We start from the raw sequence: 24,223 nt of genomic DNA on the forward strand, positions 1-24,223 counted from the left end.
GACTTTTTTTGTCGCCATTGTCAACACAGACGTCCATCGTCATAAGAAGGTTATCAACTCTACTAGTCTTTCCAGCAAGCTTAAAGTTTTCTGTTATTAAGCCTTTACTCAAAAAAGGTACTAAAACCGATATCATGTGGAAACAAATGGATTGAAAGTTATTTAGCCGATTGACAACAAATTGTAGAAATAAATAAAATATATGAGAAACTGGAGATGACTACATACAAGTCATCCTATTTAATTAGTATATTTGGAGTTCCTCAAGGAAGTCTTGTCCGACCCTTACTATTTTTAATTTATGAATGAATGATTTACTCGATGTGGTTAACTATAACTGTGTATTATTTGCAGATGACATATCTATAGTTATTCCTGACGAACAAAAAGCGATAAATTATAATATGACTATTAATAAAAATTTAGAAACTATATTGACATGGTTCAATGAGAATAATTTATTCGCTTATATGACAAAAACTAAATATATACAATTTTCTAATTATAAAACACTACATAAAGTTCTAAATATAACACACACTGACCAAACGATTAAAGAAACAAACACAATAAAATTTATAGGCATTATATTAGATAGCAATTGTAACTGGAAAGCTCAATGTGATACAGTGGCAGGTGACTGATCTAGTCAAGATCGCCGGAATAGGTTGGATGAGTGCAGTGCAGGATTGATCGTTATAACGACCTTTGGGGAGGCCTTTGTCCAGCAGTGGACGTCTTCCGGCTGAAATGCTGACGATGATGAACCTGGAAATATTGGCTTACGAGGTTTAAAACATATCTCAGAGCATATTATACTTTAACCTCCTGTTTGCTTGGCTTGGCATGAGACCACCGTTACTCTGTTATTTGTTTAGCATACAAGACGTTAATCTAGATAACGAGCCGAAAGAGAGGCACGTGGGTCTGTTCTCACACCATAAATGCATAGAGTGCCTAACAATATTATATTCCATCAATGCTGATATTGATAATATTATGACTCTGGATCAACTAATGCGAAATTTCTCAGAATACATCAGCCCCAAAACAAATATAACCATATTAAGACATAAATTATTTAATAGAAAATAACTTCACATGAATAACTGATAAGCTACATAACTGATCTAAAATATTTATCGCTACAATTTTATTATGCCTATAGAAATTGTTGCGAGAAACTTGAAACTCGCAAAAGCTTATGATATATCTAGTATTGAAGCCAATGACATTCTATACGTAAGAATGTCATTGACTGAAGAAAAAAAAAGTGTGTGTGTCAGCTCCGACGCACGACTGGAGTTTACTCCTCAAGATCGATTGTCTTTGAACAGGTAGGTACTAAATCAAGTCCAATGGAGTCGGTTACAAACAGACATACAGCAGAAGCTAATAAAAGCGTTTTAATTAGAAAAAATTATAGATATTAAAAGAATAAAATAACTTCATAGTTAATAGTGACAAAGTCTGTTTTTATTTAAATGAGAAAATTGTTACATGTCATTTGATAAGTAGATTTTACTCTCCATATTTTTCTCATACCGGGCGCCTTATATGAAAATCGATTCTTAACTCCAAAAAATGGGCTATCTCAGACATTTCATCCATAGCCAGAGTGGCCGCCCTCAGGCTATTAAATAATAAGTTTAATTGTACAATATTACTTTGCAAACATATTTATTCGATGAAAAAAAGAAAGCACGCTTAGTTTGTTACGCCCATTCTTCTGAGGTCTATTCTCTGAGTCTATTAGGTCGTTTTGGAATGGGTGGTAGTTTTTGACTTTCCTTAAGTGATGTCACATCCTATTTGAATAAAAATATTTGAATTTGAATTAAATCAGTATTTTATAGATTTGGCGCTTGAACTGAATCTCGGTTAAATGAAAAATATTCGCACTAACAAATTGTTTTTGTAAGAGTCAACTAATTGTTGCATTGCGTATTGCGGCATTATTGTGATATTTTACGAGTAGAATAGTTTACGACCTCCCTGTGCTCCGATATAGACTGTTTTTGGTATAACATTTGGTCGATTAATTCAGTACATTATATATAATAAAATTCTTTATTTCGACCAAGAAAGGATCATAATGTGTTAGTAACTAACTAACTTAAAACCTAGCATTAGTACAAGGTATCTTAAAAGGGCGACCACGTACCGGAAGACGCAGTGTTGGCAGACCCCCACAAGATGGACCGAAAATCTCGTTAAGATCGCCGGAATACGTTGGTTGAAGGCAACAAGGACCGATCGTCGTGGAAATATTTGGGCGAGGCCGTTGTCCAGCAGTGGACGTCTTGCAGCTGCTGATGATGATGATGATGAAGCCTTCCTAACGTGGTATCGTACACCATCGGTTCAGGTGACAATCGAACCTGTGCGAGAATCAGAAATACCGGAAGGCCCGGCCTACCATTCGACTTATTTGTAGCCGTTCAGAATTCTGGAAAATCATATTGTGAGTGATTTTAGCTCCACTTTAAGCGCAAATTGAAATTTGTTATTTATAATGCTGTTCAATAACATGCAATATAGAAGTTTCGTCAGGACTGAAGGGTGAGTATTTTATATTTACGTAGCAATTGTGTGTAAGAAATAAAATAATTGCCATAACATATGTTGCAACACTGGATCTTAAGAATTTACGTTTAGTATAGTTTGAACAGCATATTCCAATGTGGGAGAATAGTCAATTCAACATTACAAAGAGATTAATTATAATCTATATTATATTTCTATTTCGAAACGTTGATAACATTTTTTCTTATCTTAAATCTCGAAATATTTTAGTTAGTAGATTTAGATTCACAGTATTTTCCACGTACCACTATACATACTCACATGTGATAAAGTATTTTAGTTATCTACAGTGTTGCTACCATGTGGACGAATATTTTGCTGCCCGTACTAATTTTAATTCTAATACTCTTCGCGGTTTTGTTTTGTTGTTTCGTGAGTGCTATTCTGATTCAGTTTATACTTGAGCCTTCCGCCGCTTTATGTAATTGTACCACCAGGCTAGATGGCAAAACAGCTTTAGTGACAGGTGGTAACTCTGGCATTGGCTTCGAGACAGCAAAAGATTTAGCAAATCGAGGCGCCAGGGTAATAATTGCAGACATTAACAACGCCGAAACAGCTGTTGCTAATATTATTCAGTCCACTGACAATCCAAACGTGCAATACATACATATAGATCTATCTAAATTCAGCAATATACGATTGTTTGCTGATATATTTAACAAGACTGTGGATCAATTAGATATTCTTGTAAATAATGCGGGTTGTCTTATGATTAAGAAATACACAACAGAAGACGGGATGGATTTAATAATGCAAGTCAACTACCTCGGACCGTTTCTTATGACAAAATTAATCATGGAGAAATTATTGAAATCACCTCAATGTAGAATAGTTAATGTAACTTCAAGTATTTATACAAAAGCGAGTGTGGATTTTGAAGATTTGTCGGGTAATCGGACGAGGAATTTCTTTTTTAGATACGCGAATAGTAAACTGTGTGTATCTTTGTGGACCAAGGCATTGACGAGACATTTTCCATCGAATGTATCAGCGTTTTATGTGCATCCAGGAATGGTGGCATCAAATATACTTGTTGATCCAAAGTCAGTTGGCGGTCGATTTATCCACGCTACTTTGGGTCGTTATTGCAGTAACTGTTTCGAAGGTGCACAAACAACAATACACTGCTGTGTTGCACCAGGTTTGGAGAAATACTCTGGAAGCTACTTCTCCAACTGCAAACTCCAGGATAAAGCAAAATTACGGAATGAGGAGGATCTAGTGGAAAAACTTTGGGTGCAGACGAATTTATTTCTGAACGATTACGAAGAGTTCAATCAAACTTGAGAAAGTGTTAAAGCTAGTTACCTAAATACGTAAAATATCTTTACTGTAAGTTATTTTTTCATACTTACTAAGCTAATACACAAAAAATTTTAACCATGTATAATTAAATCAATTATAATTTATTCGTCATGGTCAAGGTCTTCTATAAACGGCCATATATTAACATTCATTGTATTTTGTAGAGATAGTGATTCAATATTCAATTATTATTTTACAATACATATACAGACTGTATCAAAACTGACCATTTTTGATACTTTAAATATAATAAAAATACAAGCAGTATGCATTGTAGCATCGGTACGTTTTTATTATGTTATTCGAAACTAAATTATTGTAAGATACTTATTTTTTGTTTTTCATTTATTTATCAGTGGGAGGCTCCTTTGCACAGGATCCCGGCTAGATTATGGGTACCACAACGGCGACTATTTCTGCCGTGAAGCAGTAACGTGTAAACATTACCTACTGTGTTTCGTTCTGAAGGGTGCAGGAGCTAGTGAAATTACTGGTCAAATGAGACTTAACATCTTATGTCTCAAAGTGACGAGCACAATAGTAGTGCCGCTCAGAATTTTTGGGATTTTCAAGAATCCTGAGCGGCACTGCATTGTTATGGGCAGGACGTATCAATTATCATCAGCTGAATGTTCTCCTCGTCTCGTTCCGTATTTTCATAAAAAAAAATATCATATTATTGAAATTTCAGTATTTACAAAACTATCACTATAAAACATATCTACCTAAAAAACATTTAGCATCTAATCATTAATAATGCAGTCGTCACTACTTTATCTATTAACTAACTTAAAAGCAGTGTGTTAACGTTGAATTTAACCATTAATAATATTATATGTAACCGCAATTCAATTCTACCTATTACTTCGCATAGCCATGACTAGATGACGCTAGTAGTGAAATGTACAATAGTTTTAAAACACATTATTGGTATTTATTGTAAACTAGCTGACCCGACAGACCTTGCTCTGTATATAATAAATAAATAATGTTTTTATTTGAATTTGTCAATAATATATCATAACATCAATAATACCTTCATAAAATATGCACCTTGCTGTCGTAATGAAATTGTTTCACAGCAGAACTGCCAAACAGTGCGTCAATAAATTCTCTCATAGAAATTATGTATGGGCACATCAAAGGAAAAACAAATTTGTTGTTTTTAATTAATTTAGCAGCAATTTCCTATTTATTCACCTTTTAAACCTTCCCTGGACTCCCACAAATAATTCAAGACCAAAATTAGCCAAATCGGTCCTGCCGTTCTCGAGTTTTAGCGAGACTAACGAACAGCAATTCATTTATATATGTGTTAGTACTTAATTAAAGACCAAATAACTTAACGTTCCACCTAAAGCGAACCTGTAGTGGATTAATTTTAGTGTAGTACTGAAATTTCATTCCCTTTCACCCCCTCCGGCTTCCTTCACAGTGGAAATATTGTTAGTCTCAAAAAGTAAAGTCAAATTAAGTTTGTAAGTAAATTAGGTAATAATGTAGTTGTTTAATAGCTAAACCTGTAATCTGTTAATGTAATGTGTTAAGAGTTTTAAAGGAGAATAACCAAATTGAAACTTGTATATTTATCAATATTAAAGATTATAGTAGGATTTATTACGGGTACAATGAGATAAAAAGAGGAGTTGTAGCTAGTGGACAAAGTCTACAAATATTATTTAAAGCTATGAAATAGTTTTTATGAGAACCGAGTTACTAATCGATTTTGTCATTACAAAGACAAATACTTACAGAAATATGTCAAACACAACTTATCCACATGAACGATATTCTAGTAATTTTTTTGTTTTCAGTTTCCTAAACCATCAGCTATCGTATTCATAAAGGTATTCATTTATTTCATATTGTTTGTCGACTCGATGTGGCTGATAGTAAAATCTCAAATCTATATCATCTGTCGGCTGTCAATGTAACTTCTGTCATAGTTTTTGACTTTGACATATAAGATTTTATTAACTTGTGATTTGCAAACGCTTGTTAGATGTATTGGTGTAACTGTTATTATAAATTTTATGAGTAAAAGTAGAATGTGAGGATGTTAATTAATAAAATTATTAAAATTAATATTGTTTCCTTTTCATTCTTTTTAAGATTTCTTTTGATTAGAGATTCTGGTGAACTGAGAACCTCTTTCTTTGTTGAAGCTAGTTATGGTCGTGGTCGTGGAAATCTTTGGGGGAGGCCTTTGTCCAGCAGTGGACGTCTTCCGGCTGATGATGATGATGATGATACAAACATTTAGTGTCTTAGTCAGTAGTATGCAAAGAAGTGTCAATATCAAGATGTACATGTAATTAACTGTTCAAAATAAGTCGTATGTATGTCCATAACAGATTATACTCTAGTCAACGGAACATTACAGAATGGATAATTATAATCTGCATTACACTTCCTTTTCGAAATTTGATAAATATTATCTTGTCTTACTTCGAATTAAAATAAACTGCGTACTGATTATTATAAATTATTATACGTTTAAAATTGGTGACTGTTTATGTTTTGTTTGAATTTTAAATGTCACATGTTTTTAGTTAACGAGAGGTTTTGTATCATATCACAGTGTTTTTCACGTTCCAAAAATACACACTCGTATTTATTAAAATCCTCCAGTTATCTACGCTACTATAATGTGGTCGAATATTTTGCTGGCCGTAATAATTATTATTTTAATACTCTTTACGGGTTTGTTTTGTTGTTGTGCGTGTGTTATTCTGCTTCGGTTTCTACTTGAGCCTGCCGTCGCTTTATGTAATTGTACCACAAGGCTAGATGGCAAAACAGCGTTGGTGACAGGTGGTAACTCTGGCATTGGCTTCGAAACAGCAAAAGATTTAGCAAAGCGAGGTGCCAGGGTAATAATTGCAGACATTAACAACGCTGAAACAGCTGTTGCAAATATTACTCAGTCCACTGACAATCCAAACGTGCAATACATGCATATAGATCTATCTAAATTCAGCAATATACGATTGTTTGCTGATAAATTTAACAAGACTTTGGATCAATTAGATATTCTCGTAAACAAGGCGGGTTGTCTTATGATTAAGAAATACACAACAGACGACGGGATGGATTTAACAATGCAAGTCAACTATCTCGGACCCTTCCTGATTAGTCATGGAGAAATTATTGAAATCACCTCAATGTAGAATAGTTAATGTAACTTCAGTTGTTTATACAATAGGGAGTGTGGATTTTTAAGATTTGTCGGGAAGTCGGACGAGGAATTTCCTTTTAAGATACGCGAATAGTAAACTGTGTATGTCTTTGTGGACGAAGGCATTGGCGAGAAATTTTCCATCGAATGTATCAGCGTTTTATGTGCATCCAGGAATGGTGATATCAAATATACTAGTGGATCGAAAGTCAGTCCGCGGTCGGATTATTGCAGCTACTTTGGGTCGTTGTTACAGAAGCTGTTTCGAAGGCGCCCAAACAACAATACACTGCTGTGTTGCTCCAGGTTTGGAGAAAAACTCAGGAAGTTATTTTTTTAATTGCCACATCCAGGATAAAATGAAAATACAAAATGAGGATGATCTTGTAGAAAGGCTTTGGGTTCAGACGAATTTATATTTGAACAATCACGAAGGCTCAAGCCAAACTTGTGAAAGTGTTAAAATTAGTTGAATATTTATAATTGTTTTCACTGTACGTTTCTTCTTTATTTTTGCTAAACTAATTTGCTGAATATAAGAGCGTGACAAATAAAATAACAATTATTCATTTAGACAAGCTTTTTAGGAAACGCACACTTTTACCTTTGATGTTTCTTTCAGCAGATATTTCTTTTAATTTTTAATACTGAATAAATATTGTATTAAATTTTGCTTTAAATTGGGTTTTTGTCAGGTAAAGTACCTGACAAAAAGACACTTTAACAACATCTGTATTGTAGATGGGTAGGCAGAAAATAAGGACTTCCACGATTGTGACATATTAGCCTAGCTTCTTCCACTAGCACAAACCTTTCACATGTTCTCTCTTATTGTTGAAATCTTTAATCTTACTCTTGGACTCCTTTACATACATCCTGATCGTGGGATGTAAGCTTCCGTCGTACCTTCTCAAACGTTATCGACCTTAGCTCTGTTTGTGCAGTCAATCTACTTATATCATCATGTTCATGAACCACACCAAAATTGTCTTACCAATAATTGTTTCTGTTCTGTTAGGTACTCCATACATTTTCTTACGTTATTGTTTTTAAATATGTCTTCAAATTAACAGCACATTTTCTAGGCAAAAATATTTACTAAAGATAAAAGGTATCAAATAAAATTACAAAAGACAAACAGATATATTTAACAATTTTTTTTCTTTAAATAAACCGTTGTGTTTCTGCTTAAGCCTGTGTTGTCGATAGGGTGGCTGATTCTGAGAATGAATGAATTATAACAAACTCATATTAATTAATATTTATGTTTTAATTAAAAAAGTGATCAAGAAGTCAATAAGATAGGCTTCTTAGGCGGAAGAAGCCTGTGTCCAAAAATACGCTTAAAAATATCATTAATTTTTTAATTATATTTGCTAAGCTAATGTGTACATTAATATGTAATGGGTTACATTTCTTACAAATTTTCCATGTTCATTTCATTCGATGCAATTATAAATATTCGATGTAAATAAATGTTTTGAAAACAACTATTATTATTATCTACGTTTGTTACTTTCTATGAGAAAAGCTATTGGCAAGATGAGCGAATCCTGATCTTACCTGAGGGTAAGTGATACTCCTGTCCATTACAATGCAGTGTCGCGCAAGATTCTTGATTGCACTCAAATCCTGATGGTCTAAGAGCCCGTGGACCCCAGACCTACGTTATTTTATAAAAGCTGAAAGTTTTGTCAGCGCATGCTCCCAACACAGGTAAGAACGATGGACCATTATGGAGTTTGGGTTACAGTGGCTTTGGCAGTTAAACGGTACTAAAGGTGTGTAAAATACCGATCTAAATACTAAAGTCATAAAAACAATTCAAATAATAAAGTGCGATTTTTCGGTATCACCTTCAGAATATTATTAAAAATCACATTATTCATTGCCAGACACTTAATATCGTGACAACCCCTTGCCAGACATCCTTAATGTTCATGAAATTATAATTTCACTTACGTCATAGTATAAAAGCTGATTTTTATATTTTTTTTTATGATAAGGATAAATTAATAATTATCATGCCTGTTGTATATAGGCTGCATCAACAAAATAAAATTCATTGTTTGTATAAGGCTTCGCGGACATTATGACTGTCATAATTATTTGTAATCGCATACAACTTAAACAATGATTAATTAACTATAACAGGTCGACCTGGCACTACAAGCAGCACCCGTTCACGAGTTGAAGCATGAACTAGCCATCGTTCCCTTCGCATATGTTTGAGTGAAGAAGACGACCCGAGAGGGTGGTAAACAAACAGGGTGATACGCCTGGAAAACAAACCTCACTTTGGGAAATGTTTGAACCTGAATATCTTTTGATCCCGAATTTTATTTATTTACGGTGTGTGGATGATCCAGCTACTGCACTCAATAACTTTTGTATTATTTTTATATTTACTTTTTTGACTTACGTAAGGCATTGACTATTTGACGTTTGAGTATGTTTGTTGCATTACTTTACACATTATATTGTGATTGAAATGATTTGTAAATCGATGAAAGTGTAAAACTTGATATAAAAGAGTGCCAATGAGTTTGTTGCTACTTCTTCTCATTAGCTCTACCTTTTACGAGGTAGCGGTAGATTCAATAAGAAAAAATTTTTTTTGACATTCATAAGTGTCACTTCTATGTGATTCATGTGGAATGATTGAGGATGTTGAATGAATGTGTCCGATTTCAGTCTAGTAGAGACGAAATTGTAGGACTTATGCGTTTGAACAGATTTGGTACGGGCATGTTTTACGATTTAAGAACTTTATTTCTCAGAAGAATATTACAATATTCACTTATAGAGAAAATAATATATTCTAATTACTATATAATATGTGAGCCGTGAGAATATAACAATATCTTAGATAATATATCGATTATTTCTCTTGTTTAACTATAAATATTAACAAAGTAAGTAAAGTGGAAAAAAAACAGTAAACACACACCAGATGAAACACCTTAAAAGAAATAACTATACAAATTATAATCTAAAGAACATTCATAAATAAGTTACCTACACTACACTAATGAATATCAACTAAAGACACAATACTGAATACAATAATACAAAAACTTTAGTGAATTACGCGATCGAGCGGCGCAATGCGCATGCGCAGACCGTCACACGCAATTTGTAAATATTATAAAGCTGTAACTACACTGCAGCAACAATTAGTCATTAATTTATTTTTAAACCGTAAATATTTTTTATTTATATTTTTATATATTTTTTTAAATGTGTTCTTTTAATATTTTTTTAAAAGTATTTAAGCTTTTGTTTTCTTTAATATCTTTGGGGAGGCTGTTGTAAAGTTTCGCCTCTTCAAACATGATGTTCTTTTTTCCGTAATTAGTTCTGGGTGTTTTTATATAAATATTATTTGCTTGTCGAGTTATCCTTTTTTGTATTTGGAATGTTTTTGTAAATGTCACTTGGGAATGTATCTCTTTAGATAGAATTTTCCTAATAAGAACACACGTTTTATACTTATAGAGTTGAGAAATATTCATGATTTCGGTATCTTGGTAAATTTTTGCGGATGGTGTTAAGAAATTATATCGGAACAGTGATTTAATAATTTTAATTTGTGCTATCTGTAGCGGTTGTAAATTAGTCTTTGACGCAGTTCCCAAAACTTCAATTAAATAATCTAAGTGAGACTTGACCATAGAATTATAAATAGTGAAGTGCACTTGCCTTGGGAAGCATCATGCAATGCCACGTGCTGCACCAGTAAGTGATGTTAACTTTTTACGGATATATTCTGTATGCGGTTTCCATGTTAGTTTGCTATCAAGTATCAGACCGAAATATTTTTATTTTATTTATTTTGTTTATTATTTCACCATTGATGGTTAGGTTATTATGGCTTCCAATTTTTTTGTTTTTAGCTGTGAATAATATGTATTTTTGTTTTGAATGTATTTATAGTAAGTAAGTTACATTGTAGCCAGGTGTGTAGTAGATCCAAATCATGTTGTGCTTGTTCTATTATTGTTGTTATAGTATTACCAAAGTAAAATACACTTGTATCATCAGCATAGAGCGTGATATCTAATATATCCATTTAGTCCGATTTTATGTATGTCATTTATATAGACTAGAAATAATAATGGGCCGAGAATAGAGCCCTGAGGAACGCCACATGTGATGAGTTGGGGTAAACTCTCAACTCCATTTTAACTATTTGATATCGGTTTGTCAGATACGATTTGAACATTTTAAATGCAGAACCAGAAACACCAATGTTTTTTAATTTTGTAAGAACGATTTCGTGGCTTACTGTGTCAAATGCTTTTTTTAAGTCTATGAATATTCCTAATGATATTTTCTTTTGATCAATGCCAAGTTTAATTTTTGTTACTAAGTCAATTGTTGCTGCAAGAGTATTAGATTTAGAACGAAATCCATAATGTTTTTTGAAAAGAAAACTTGTAGATGTAAGAAATCCATTGAGTCAATTATGTAATATTTTCTCAAATATTTTTGATAAGATAGGAAGCACAGATATTGGACGGCACTGGGATCCATTTTGTCACCGGACTTGTAAATAGGAATGTCTTTCCAGGGTATCTGGAAACTTCCCTTCATTTAGGCATCTATTGATGCAGTGAGCTAATTTTTCAGCTATAACGTCTTTTACACATTTGATCACTTTTGTACTCATGCCGTCTATGCCAGTGCTAGTGTTTGTAGCAAGGTTGTCAATAATTTTGACTACTTCTTCTGTAGTGGCAGGATACAGATAAGATAGTCTAATTTTATATTTATTGTACATTGTTTAAGAAAATCATAGGTTCTTTACATTGTTTTGAGTTTAGAATTTTATTGGCAAGTTCAATGCCTATTTAGAGAAAAATAAATTAAAGCATTCACATATTTCTTTTGATTTAGTGATTTGACCTGAATATGTGTTTAGTTTTAAAGGAATATATTTTTTAATCTTGTTATTAGCCAAACTATTTATCAGTTGCCATATTTTCGTGGAGTTTTTCTCACATTTCTTAAAAGCTTTGAAATAATATTGACTTTTAGTTTGTTGAATATTTTTATGGACTAGACTCTTTTGCTGCACAAACTCTATTTTAAGTATGTATGTATTGTATGTTTGTAAATATACTTGCCCTTCCTGCATCTAAGGATGCCATAAGTCTGTTTGAATCCATAAGTCTTATTTGTTGAAGAACTTAACTTATTTTTTTAGTTTTTGTTAAGTTAAACATTTTGTTTTTCTTTTGTTTTAGAGTTTATTTACTTAGATTATAATGGAGCTGACATGTATATACATATAAAACCCCCTAAAGAAATAATAAAAAAAAAAACAAAGTTTGCCGGGTCAGCACTTATAATTACATAAATACAATAATATAAAGTCCCGTTTTTACACAGAATTACACAACCCTAAATATTATCTTATCTTACCTCGAACTATAATAATCAACACACTCAAAAGTTGCAAATTATTATTTATTTATATTAAGGTGGTAGTTTATGTTGTTATCTAATTTAAATGTCACGAATTTTCTGTTAAAAATTAATGAATACTTTTGTATCATATCACAGTGTTTCGCTCGTGCCGAAAATACACGTTATGTAATAAATTCTTCAGTTATATACACTGTTGATACGATGTGGACGAATATTTTGCTTTCCGTCCTAGTTATAATTTTAATAATTTTTGCGGTTTACTTTTGCTGCTGTGTGAGTGCTGCACTAATTCGGTTTATACTTGAGCCTACCATCGCTTTATGTAATTGTACCACCAGGCTAGATGGCAAAACAGCTTTGGTGACAGGTGGTAACTCTGGCATTGGCTTCGAGACAGCAAAATATTTAGCAAAGCGAGGCGCCAGGGTAATAATTGCAGACATTAACAACGCCGAAACAACTGTTGCTAATATTATTCAGTCCACTGATAATCCAAACGTACAATACATTCATATAGATCTATCTAAATTCAGCAGCATACGATTGTTTGCTGATAAATTTAACAAGACTGTTGATCAATTAGATATTCTTGTAAATAATGCGGGTTGTCTTATGATTAAGAAATACACAACAGAAGACGGGATGGATTTAATAATGCAAGTCAACTACCTCGGACCGTTTCTTATGACAAAATTAATCATGGAGAAATTATTGAAATCACCTCAATGTAGAATCGTTAATGTAACTTCAGGTGTTTATACAAAAGCGAGTGTGGATTTTGAAGATTTGTCGGGAAGTCGGACGAGTTATTTCTTTTTTAGATACGCGAATAGTAAACTGTGTGTATCTTTGTGGACCAAGGCATTGGCGAGACATTTTCCATCGAATGTATCAGCGTTTTATGTGCATCCAGGAATGGTGATATCAAATATACTGTTGGATCCAAAGTCAGTTGGCGGTCGATTTATCAACGCTACTTTTTGTCGTTATTACAGAAACTGTTTCGAAGGTGCACAAACAACAATACACTGCTGTGTTGCTCCAGGGTTGGATAAATACTCTGGAAGCTACTTCTCCAACTGCAAACTCCAGGATAAAGCAAAATTACGGAATGAGGAGGATCTAGTGGAAAAACTTTGGGTGCAGACGAATTTATTTCTGAACAATTACGAAGAGTTCAATCAAACTTGAGAAAGTGTTAAAGCTAGTTACCTAAATACGTAAAATATGTTTACTGTAAGTTATTTTTTCATACTTGCTAAGCTAATACACAAAAAATATTAGCCATGTTAAATTATATCAATTATAATTTATTCGTCATGGTCAAGGTCATGTCTTTTATAAACGGCCATATATTCAATTTCATTTTATTTTGTAGAGATAGTGATTCAATATTCAATTAAAATTTTACAATACATATACAGACTGTATCAAAATTGACCATTTTTGATACTTTAAATATAACAAAAAATACAAGCAGTATGCATTGTAGCATCGGTACGTTTTTATTATCTTATTCGAAACTAAATTATTGTAAGAGTAACTTATTTTCTTTTGAATGCATAATTTTTTGAAGGTATATTTTTTTTCATTTATTTATCAGTGAGAGGCTCCTTTGCACAGGATGCCGGCTAGATTATGGGTACTACAACGGCGCCTTTTTCTGCCGTGAAGCAGTAACGTGTAAACATTACCTGCTGTGTTTCGTTCTGTAGAGTGCCGGAGCTAGTGAAATTACTGATGAATTGAGACTTAACATCTTATGTCTCAAAGTGACGAGCACAATTGTAGTGCCGCTCAGAATTTTTGGGATTTTCAAGAATCCTGAGCGGCACTGCATTGTTATGGGCAGGACGTATCAATTTTCATCAGCTGAATGTTCTCCTCGTCTCGTCCCGTATTTTCATAAAAAAAATACCATATTATTGAAATTTCAGTATATACAAAAGTATCTCTTTAAAACATATCTACCTAAAAAACATCTAGCATCTAATAATTAATAAAGTAGTCGTCACTACTTTATCTATTAACTAACTTAAAAGCAGTGTGTTAACGTTGAATTTAACCATTAATTATATATGTAACCGCAATTCAATTCTACCTATTACTTCGCATAGCCATTACTAGATGACGCTAGTACCGAAATGTACAATAGTTTTAAAACACGCTATTGGTATTTATTGTAAACTAGCTGACCCGACAGACGTTTTTCTGTATATAATAATTACAAACACACAGCCGGTCTGAGGTTCGAGTCTCCTTAGGAGACGCCCCGCGACTGTTGTTGCGTTAGTCTTTGCGGCCTCCACGGCCCACGTCCTACTTCGCTGTGAAAGCCAGGGCTGCTAACAGCACAGAGTAGGTTTTAGTTGGTATGGGACACTCGAGTCCGACATATAACGCCCCGTTCCGGGGCGTAAATACGTAACAGTGTTTCCTCCTCTCAAAAAAAATAACTGTATATAATTAATAATGTAATGTATTTATATGAATTTGTCAATAATATATCATAGCATCAAAAATTACTTCGTAAAATATGCACCTTGCTGTCGTAATGAAATTGTTTCACAGCAGAACTGTCAAACAGTGCGTCAATAAATTATGTATGGGCACATCAAAGGAAAACCAAATTTGTTGTTTATATTTAATTTAGCAACATTTTCCTATTTATTCACATTTTAAACCTTCCCTGGACTCCCACAAATAATTCAAGACCAAAATTAGCCAAATCGGTCCTGCCGTTCTCGAGTTTTAGCGAGACTAACGAACAGCAATTCATTTATATATGTGTTAGTACTTAATTAAAGACCAAATAAATTAACGTTCCACCTAAAGCGAACCTGTAGTGGATTAATTTTAGTGTAGTACTGAAATTTCATTCCCTTTCACCCCCTCCGGCTTCCTTCGCAGTGGAAATATTGTTAGTCTCAAAAAGTAAAGTCAAATTAAGTTTGTAAGTACATTAGGTAATAATGTAGTTGTTTAATAGCTAAACCTGTAATCTGCATTTAATGTTAAGAGTTTTAAAGGAGAATAACCAAATTGAAACTTGTATATTTATCAATATTAAAGATTATAGTAGGATTTATTACGGGTACAAAAATAAAAAACAAAAATAAAAAGCAGACGGTACCGCTATGAAGTAAAACAACTTCACAACTAGCTTTGTATCATGCAGGTTTAGCGCGCGGCCGCGAGTAAGTAGATCATCTTCCCTACTAGCTTTGTATCGTGCAGGTTTAATAAGTAATAATAATTAGTAGAACATCTAATAATATCTAATATTGACAAAAATCAATTGGTTTAGGGAACAGATTAGGATAATTATTAATATAAAAGAGATTTAAAAATTGGCTTTCACAAATAAGTTTCACTTCTGACATGTATACTTTTTTTCGCACGCCATTTTTTGTGTTGTCTGGTGCTTTGGACGTAGCTTGCCCCCTAAGACAACCTCCCCTGAAAGTGGCGTTGAGAAAAATACTGGAGACTTACCTTGTGGGCTATCGTTGGATAGGTCTTTCAAAGTTAGATTCAGGTTAGATACATGACATTTCCGTTGATCTTTTGAAAACAATGCGGGATTAAGGAAGATATACGTTACATTTATGTAATATCTTAATATGATTACAATATCTATTGAAATAACTCTTCTTGCCATATAATATCTTACATACGTGTGAAAAAGGGGTATATAATATATATAGGTCAAACAGGTCGAAATTTCGAAATTAGATTAAATATTGCCGCATTTAGGAATAATCATCCCGGAAAATCACACTTCGCGAAATATTTAACACCGGTCACTCACTCGGAAACAATAAGAATTTTAATATTTTACATACTTGTGAAAAAGGATCTTGCTTTAATGTGTTAGAGCAATTAGAAATAGCTGTAGTTGTAGCTAGTGGACAAAGTCTACAAATATTATTTAAAGCTATGAAATAGTTTTTATGAGAGCCGAGTTACTAATCGATTTTGTCATTACAAAGACAAATACTTACAGAAATATGTCAAATACAACTCATCCACATGAACGATATTCTAGTAATTTTTTTGTATTCAGTTTCCTAAAGTATCACCTACCGCATTCATTACGGTATTCATTTATTTTATATTGTTTGTCGATTCGATGTGGCTGATAGTAAAATCTAGAATAGATATCATCTGTCGGCTGTCAATGTAACTTCTGTCATAGTTTTTGACTTTGACATAAAAGATTTTATTAACTTGTGATTTGCGAACGCTTGTTAGATGCATTGGTGTTACAGTTTTTTATACATTTTATGAGTAAAAGTAGAATGTGAGGATATTAACTAATAAAATTATTAAAATTAATATTGGTTCCTTTTCATTCTTTTTAAGATTTTTTTTGATTAAAGTTTCTGACGAACTGAGAACCTCTTCCTTTTGTTGAAGCTAGTTAAAAAAGGCCTTTTCGAAACTACTTAGGAAAACCTTTATCAACGGATGAAATTTTTCTTACAGTTACGTCACAATTATGTGTAAATAATACCCATTGAGACCCATTAGTCTATTAGAATTAACATGTTTGGCACTTCCTTTTATTGTATGTATTAAAATTTGTGTTCCTTACACAAATTTTAATTAAAAAATAGCAAAATAGCAACAGAATATTGAAATTGTGAGCGTACAAGGGTTTAGTACCCTGTACTTTTCCCGGGGCGTAAAAAGAATAGGGGAGTCCCAGGCCAATGGATGTCGTAAGAGACGACTAAGGGCTTTTTAGAAGTGGGAGAGTCACGCTGCCGTCTTTTGACGTCAGCCCAATCTGGCCAGGCTCGTCCGGGTTAATTACCACACTCGCACAGAATACCGGCGTGAAGTAGCGGCCTAGTGCCGCTATGTTTCGCATAGGTTAGTATCGAGGACCGGTGGCCATTCCCCCCCCCCCTCCACCCGAATATGACAGCGGAACTTAAAAAGATTTTACCCCAGGAGGGTACCGGCTCTACCAGAGTCGGAGAATCCCTCCCCGAGCACTCTAGCTCGGGCTGCCCTTCGTATTCTGGGGAGGGCACAGAACCGCGCATGACCAAGGACAAACGAGGCAGTAACACCACGGCACCCCGCTCCACACTCAACGTGGACTTTTGCAATATCCGGGGAATTCACTCCAATTTAAACGCCGTCCACCACCACCTTGAGACGGCGCAGCCGGCCTTGTGTTTCCTTACGGAGACGCAGATATCTCGACCTAGCGATACGTCATATTTAACGTACCCCGGGTACAAAATTGAGCACAATTTTTTGCCTCATGCCGGGGTATGTGTGTACGTTAGGGAGGATATCTGCTGTCGCCGTCTTGGCAATTTTGAGGGTAGGGACCTGTCCACTCTCTGGCTCCGCGTAGATTTAGAGGACCGCGTCCGCATCTATGCGTGTGTCTACAGGTCCCAAAGTGGTAACGCAGAATCATCTCATGGGCTGCGTTCAAGCGGCAATTGACGACGTGCTTGCACAGATCCCCTCCGCTGAAATCGTAGTCTTGGGTGATTTCAACGGGCACAATGCCGAATGGCTTGGATCACGTACCACAGACTACGCAGGGCGATCTGTGCATAATTTTGCATTGGCGTATGGTCTGTCCCAATTGGTCGAGTCGCCAACGCGGCTCCCGGATGTGGATAGCCACATGCCGTCCTTATTGGATCTTCTGCTGACCACACATCCCGATGGTTACCAGGTCTTTGTCGACGCCCCTCTCGGAATGTTCGACCATTGCCTGGTCAGGAGTGTAGTGCCTATCCGACGCCAACGTCGCAGACCACCAGCGACCCGCCACGTTTGGCACTACAAGTCAGCAGATTGGGATAGGATGCGTTCCTTTTTTGCATCCTAACCTTGGGGCAGGGTTTGTTTCCCTTCGGATGATCCTAGTGCCTGCGCCGTTGCAGTAGCCGATGTGATACTACAGGCTATGGATATTTTTATACCAAACTCTGTAGTACCCATCGGTGGCAGATCACAGCCCTGGTTCGATGCGTCAGTTAAAGCAGCATCTGACTGCAAAAAACAGGCGTATCGAGCTTGGGTTGCGGCGCTGGGCGCAAAGGATCCGAACTGCACAGTTCTTAAGAGGAAATACAACCGTGCCTCCAGATTTTTTAAGCGGCAAATCGACCGTGCAAAGTCAAAACACGTCGTCAAAATCGGCGAGCAGCTTTCCAGTTACCCGACCGGAATACGCAAGTTCTGGTCGTTGTCGAAAGCTGCTGTTGGTAACTTCAGCCAGCCGTCCATGCCGCCGTTGCACATGAGGAATGACACCCTGGCCCATACGGCAAAAGAGAAAGCCGATCTCTTGTGCACTCTTCTCGCCTCCAACTCGACTCTTGACGACAACGGTAAAACACCGCCGACCATCCCGCGGTGTCAGAGCTCTATGCCTGAAGTACAGTTCAGACAGAAAACTGTTAGGCGAGCTCTGTTTTCGTTGGACGTCAAGAAGTCGAGCGGGCCGGATGGCATTTCTCCAATCGTGCTTAGAACGTGTGCCCCTGAGTTGACGCCGGTGCTAACGCGTTTATTCCGGCACTCTTATTCTAAAGGCGTAGTCCCTGACTCATGGAAGTCAGCCCTTGTCCATCCGATCCAAAAAAAAAGGAGACAGTTCGGATCCGGCAAACTACAGGCCTATTGCTATTACCTCCCTGCTCTCCAATATCATGGAGAGCATAATTAGCCGTCAGCTCTTAGTATATCTAGAGGGTCACCAGTTGATCAACGATCGACAATACGGGTTTCGCCATGGTCGGTCGGCAGGTGATCTTCTGGTATACCTAACACATAGATGGGCAGCGGCTATTGAAAGCAAGGGGGAAGGCCTGGCAGTTATCCTGGATATAGCGAAGGCCTTTGATCGTGTATGGCACAAGGCGCTCCTCTCCAAACTTCCATTATTTGGGCTTCCCGAGAGCTTGTGCAAGTGGACCTCCAGCTTCATCACTGGGCGCAGCATACAGGTCGTTGTCGACGGATATTGCTCGAACCCGAAGCCCGTGAATGCTGGAGTGCCCCAAGGCTGTGTGCTGTCTCCCATGCTGTTTCTTCTGCATATCAATGATATGTTGGACACTTCCAACATTCATTGCTATGCAGACGACAGCACTGGTGATGCCGTATTCATTGGCCATGCAGGTCTCTCTCGGGAAATCGTCGACCAGTGCCGGGAGAAACCTGTGTCTTCTATCAAGTCCTTTCTTGAGAAGGTCGCGGAATGGGGAAAATTGAACCTTGTCCAATTTAACCCCCAGAAGACTCAAGTTTGCGCGTTTACCACTAAAAAAACCCCATTTGTCGTATCACCGCTCTTCGACAACACTTCCCTCAAAGCCTCGCCTAGTATCGGAATACTGGGTCTCGAAATCTCGAGCGATTGCCAATTTCGTGGTCATCTGGAAGGCAAAGCCAAATTGGCTTCAAAGAAACTGGGCGTCATTAATAGAGCACAGCAATACTTCAAGCCGGCCCACATACTAGCGCTCTACAAAGCGCAGGTCCGGCCACACATGGAGTATTGCTGTCATCTCTGGTCTGGCGCACCCCAGTATCAGCTCGATCCATTTGACCGCATGCAACGCAGAGCAGCTCGAATAGTCGGGGACACAGTGCTCTGTGAACGGCTGGATCACTTGGCGTTGCGTAGAGACGTCGCTTCATTGTGTGTCTTCTACCGCATTTATCACGGGGAGTGTTCCGAAGAGCTGTTTAACCTGATTCCTGCCGCCGAATCCCACCTTCGCACGACACGCCACAAGTTAGGATATCATCCTCACCACCTGGATGTGTGGCGGTCCTCCACAGTGCGGTTTTCAAGGAGCTTTCTTCCACGTACTACAAAGCTGTGGAATGAGCTTCCTTGTGCGGTGTTTCCGGGATGATACGACATGGGTACCTTCAAAAAAAGCGCGTACACCTTCCTTAAAGGCCGGGAACGCTCCTGTGACTCCTCTGGTGTTGCAAGAGATTGTGGGCGGCCGTGATCACTTAACAACAGGTGACCCGTACGCTTGTTTGTCCTCCTATTCCATAAAAAAAAATAGTATTATTGTAACAAGTAAACGACTTCTAAAAGTTTTATGATAAATCCATACATATATGGCCGTTGGGCCAGTAAAGTCCCTGAATGGCGACCATGTACCGGAAGACGCAGTGTTGGTACAAGATGGACAGACGATCTGGTCAAGATCACCGGAATACGTTGGATGAGAGCAGCGCAGGACCGATCGTCGTGGAAATCTTTGGGAGAGGCCTTTGTCCAGCAGTGGACGTCTTCCGGCTGATGATGATGATGATTTAGTTTCTTTTTTTTTTGATTTAGTAGACATTTAGTGTCTTAGTCAGTAGTATGCAAAGAAGTGTCGATATCGAGATTTACATGTAATTAATTAACTGTTCAAAATAAGTCGTATGTATGTCCATAACAGATTATACTCTAGTCAACGGAACATTACAGAATGGATAATTATAACCTGCATTACACTTCCTTTTCGAAATTTGATAAATATTATCTTGTCTTACTTCGAATTAAAATAAACTGCATACTGATTTTTATAAATTATTATATGTTTAAAATTGGTGACTGTTTATGTTTTGTTTGAATTTTAAATGTCACATGTTTTTAGTTAAAAATATACGAGAGCATTTGTATCATATCACAGTGTTTTTCACGTTCCAAAAATACACACTCGTATTTATTAAAATCCTCCAGTTATCTACGCTACTATAATGTGGTCGAATATTTTGCTGGCCGTAATAATTATTATTTTAATACTCTTTGCGGGTTTGTTTTGTTGTTGTGCGTGTGTTATTCTGCTTCGGTTTCTACTTGAGCCTGCCGTCGCTTTATGTAATTGTACCACAAGGCTAGATGGCAAAACAGCGTTGGTGACAGGTGGTAACTCTGGCATTGGCTTCGAAACAGCAAAAGATTTAGCAAAGCGAGGCGCCAGGGTAATAATTGCAGACATTAACAACGCTGAAACAGCTGTTGCAAATATTATTCAGTCCACTGATAATCCAAACGTGCAATACATGCATATAGATCTATCTAAATTCAGCAATATACGATTGTTTGCTGATAAATTTAACAAGACTGTGGATCAATTAGATATTCTCGTAAACAATGCGGGTTGTCTTCTGATTAAGAAATTCACAACAGATGACGGGATGGATTTAACAATGCAAGTCAATTACCTCGGACCCTTCTTGATGACAAAATTAATCATGGAGAAATTATTGAAATCACCTCAATGTAGAATCGTTAATGTAACTTCAGCTGTTTATATTATAGGAAGTGTGGATTTTGAAGATTTGTCGGGAAGTCGGGTAAGAAATTTCTTTTTAAGATACGCGAACAGTAAACTGTGTATGTCTTTGTGGACCATGGCATTGGCGAGAAATTTTCCATCGAATGTATCAGCGTTTTATGTGCATCCAGGAATGGTGATTTCAAATATACTGTTGGATCGAAAGTCAGTTAGCGGTCGGTTTATTGCAGCTACTTTGGGTCGTTGTTACAGAAGCTGTTTCGACGGCGCCCAAACAACAATACACTGCTGTGTTGCTCCAGGTTTGGAGAAAAACTCAGGAAGTTATTTTTTCAATTGCGACCTCCAGGATAAAACGAAAATTCAAAATGAGGATGATCTTGTAGAAAGGCTTTGGGTGCAGACGAATTTGTATTTAAACAATCACGAAGGCTCAAGTCAAACTTGTGAAAGTGTTAAAATTAGTTGAATGTGTATAATTATTTTCACTGTAAGTTTCTTCTTTATTTTTGCTAAGTTAATTTGCTAAATATAAAAGCGTGACAAATCAAATGTCAATTATTCCTATACGGCCGTTTTCAATAACCTATCAATCCTTAGTTTAACTTTCTAGAGGCTTATCTCTAAGCATAAGCGTAAGAGGATAGGTTTGTCTTAACAAATCTATACTTTTACGCTTACATACATTACAATAACCTTTCGACATAAAGCATTGGACTATAACTATACTAGATATAACTATGGATAGATCTTGTTACTAAACGGTGACAGCAATGTACCCGTAACTAGAGATACGTTATTAAACACGGCAATTAGACATGCTTTTTAGGAAACATCCATTTTTACCTTTGATGTTTCTTTGTTCAGATATTTTTTTTAATTTTTAATACTGAATAAATATTGTATTAACAATTGCTTGAAATTGTCTTTTTTATCAAGTACTTTACACTTAAACATACGCCACGCCTGTATTGTAGATGGGTAGGCAGAAAATAAGGAGTTCCGTTTGCCACGATCGTGATCCATTAGCCTAGCTTCTTCCACTAGCACGAACCTTTCATATGTTCTCTTTTATTGTTGAACTCTTAAATCTTACTCTTGAACTCTCTCCTTTTTAACACATCCCCTACCTGATCGTGGAATGTATGCTTCCTTCCTAACTTCCTTTATCGTCCATTATCGACCATAGCTGTGTTAATTTGTGCAGTCAATCTACTTATACCATCATGTTCATCAACCACACGAAAATTGTCTTACCAATAATTGTTTCTCTTCTTTTACTCCACATTTTCTCTTACGTTATTGTTTCTAAGTTTGTCTTCAAATCAACAGCACATTTATTAGGCAAAATTCATTCCTACAGCTTTGGTCACTTAAATTACAAAACGTTGTTATGAAATTACAAAATACAAACAGATATATTTTACATTAATATTTTATTAAATATACATTTGTTGATTGTACACATTCTGCTTAAGCCTGATGTATGTGTTGTCAAAAGGATGGTTCAATGAATCAATGAATTATAAGAAACTCATATTAATTAATATTTATATTTGAATTAAAACAGTGACGCAGAAGTCAATAAGACAGATTTATCTTAGGCGGAAGAAGCTTATGTGTCCAAAAATATGCTTGAACATGTCTCTAAAATTTTAATAATATTTGCTAGGCTAATTTATACAATAATATGTAAAGGGTTATGGGGTATGTTCATTACATTCTGACTGAGTACCTATTTAACAATGGCTGTAATATAGGTACATAAACAAATTAGTTTGTAAGGTGCTAATTCCAATATGGTCGTGATGACTGTCATAATTAATAGTAATCGCATACAAAAAATAACAAAAAGCAGCACCCGTTTACGACCATGGACTAGCCATCGTTCCCTTCGCATATATTTGAGGGAAGAAGACGATCCGACACACGACGCCATTGCCATTTAAGTGAGCATGACGAAATAATGTAGATATTATTAGGTAATTGTTTTTGACGAAAACCAACCAAATTGAAGTAATTAATTTGTATGTTATTATACAAAGTTTATTAATATTAATAAAGAGATTAAATACACTGTAATATCATTTTATTTATATCAACAACATAATGTGTTTTGTTGTTATTATAATTTTGTTTTTTCTGTAAATGCGTTTGACAGTTAACATATATCCGCATATACATCTTAATATATAAATTACGTGACACGTTGTTTGTCCGCGATGGACTCCTAAACTAATGAACGGATTTTAATGGGGATTAATTATTTCATGTAGTGCAGTTTGGTCCAACTTGAGAGATAGGATAGTTTTTATTTCGATTTGGAACCTATAATTATTTTCATTTTCAATATTAGTTTTTTATGGACATTCTTTCTATGAGAAAATTTATTGACGCACGATTTGACAGTTCTGCTGTGAAACAA

The 24,223-nt window shown here is 35.7% G+C and overlaps 2 protein-coding genes across 2 annotated transcripts; both read left to right on the forward strand.

Annotated features, from left to right (window-relative positions):
• The first annotated feature begins 6,197 nt into the window (after positions 1-6,197).
• LOC126969689 (retinol dehydrogenase 12-like) lies at positions 6,198-7,796 on the forward strand. Its single transcript, XM_050815236.1, has 4 exons — positions 6,198-6,205; positions 6,680-6,945; positions 7,031-7,102; positions 7,768-7,796. The coding sequence occupies exons 1-4, from the start codon at positions 6,198-6,200 to the stop codon at positions 7,794-7,796; spliced, it is 375 nt and encodes a 124-aa protein (XP_050671193.1).
• A 4,910-nt stretch (positions 7,797-12,706) lies between these two features.
• On the forward strand, positions 12,707-21,977 carry LOC126969690 (retinol dehydrogenase 13-like). The gene is made up of 3 exons (XM_050815237.1): positions 12,707-12,872; positions 21,423-21,856; positions 21,969-21,977. The coding sequence occupies exons 1-3, from the start codon at positions 12,707-12,709 to the stop codon at positions 21,975-21,977; spliced, it is 609 nt and encodes a 202-aa protein (XP_050671194.1).
• Positions 21,978-24,223: the final 2,246 nt, after the last annotated feature.

The sequence above is a fragment of the Leptidea sinapis genome, chromosome 19 (genome assembly GCF_905404315.1).
Source record: "Leptidea sinapis chromosome 19, ilLepSina1.1, whole genome shotgun sequence".
Lineage (NCBI taxonomy): Eukaryota > Metazoa > Arthropoda > Insecta > Lepidoptera > Pieridae > Leptidea > Leptidea sinapis.

Coding starts and splice junctions, on each gene's coding strand:
- LOC126969689 (XM_050815236.1), top strand. Junction 6,946..7,030: donor TATTCTCGTAAACAAGGCGG/GTTGTCTTATGA, acceptor CTTCCTGATTAG/TCATGGAGAAATTATTGAAA. Junction 7,103..7,767: donor AGTTGTTTATACAATAGGGA/GTGTGGATTTTT, acceptor GGTTTTTGTCAG/GTAAAGTACCTGACAAAAAG.
- LOC126969690 (XM_050815237.1), top strand. CDS start 12,707: ATGTGGACGAATATTTTGCTTTCCGTCCTAGTTATAATTTTAATAATT. Junction 12,873..21,422: donor CAAAACAGCTTTGGTGACAG/GTGGTAACTCTG, acceptor CGTTGGTGACAG/GTGGTAACTCTGGCATTGGC.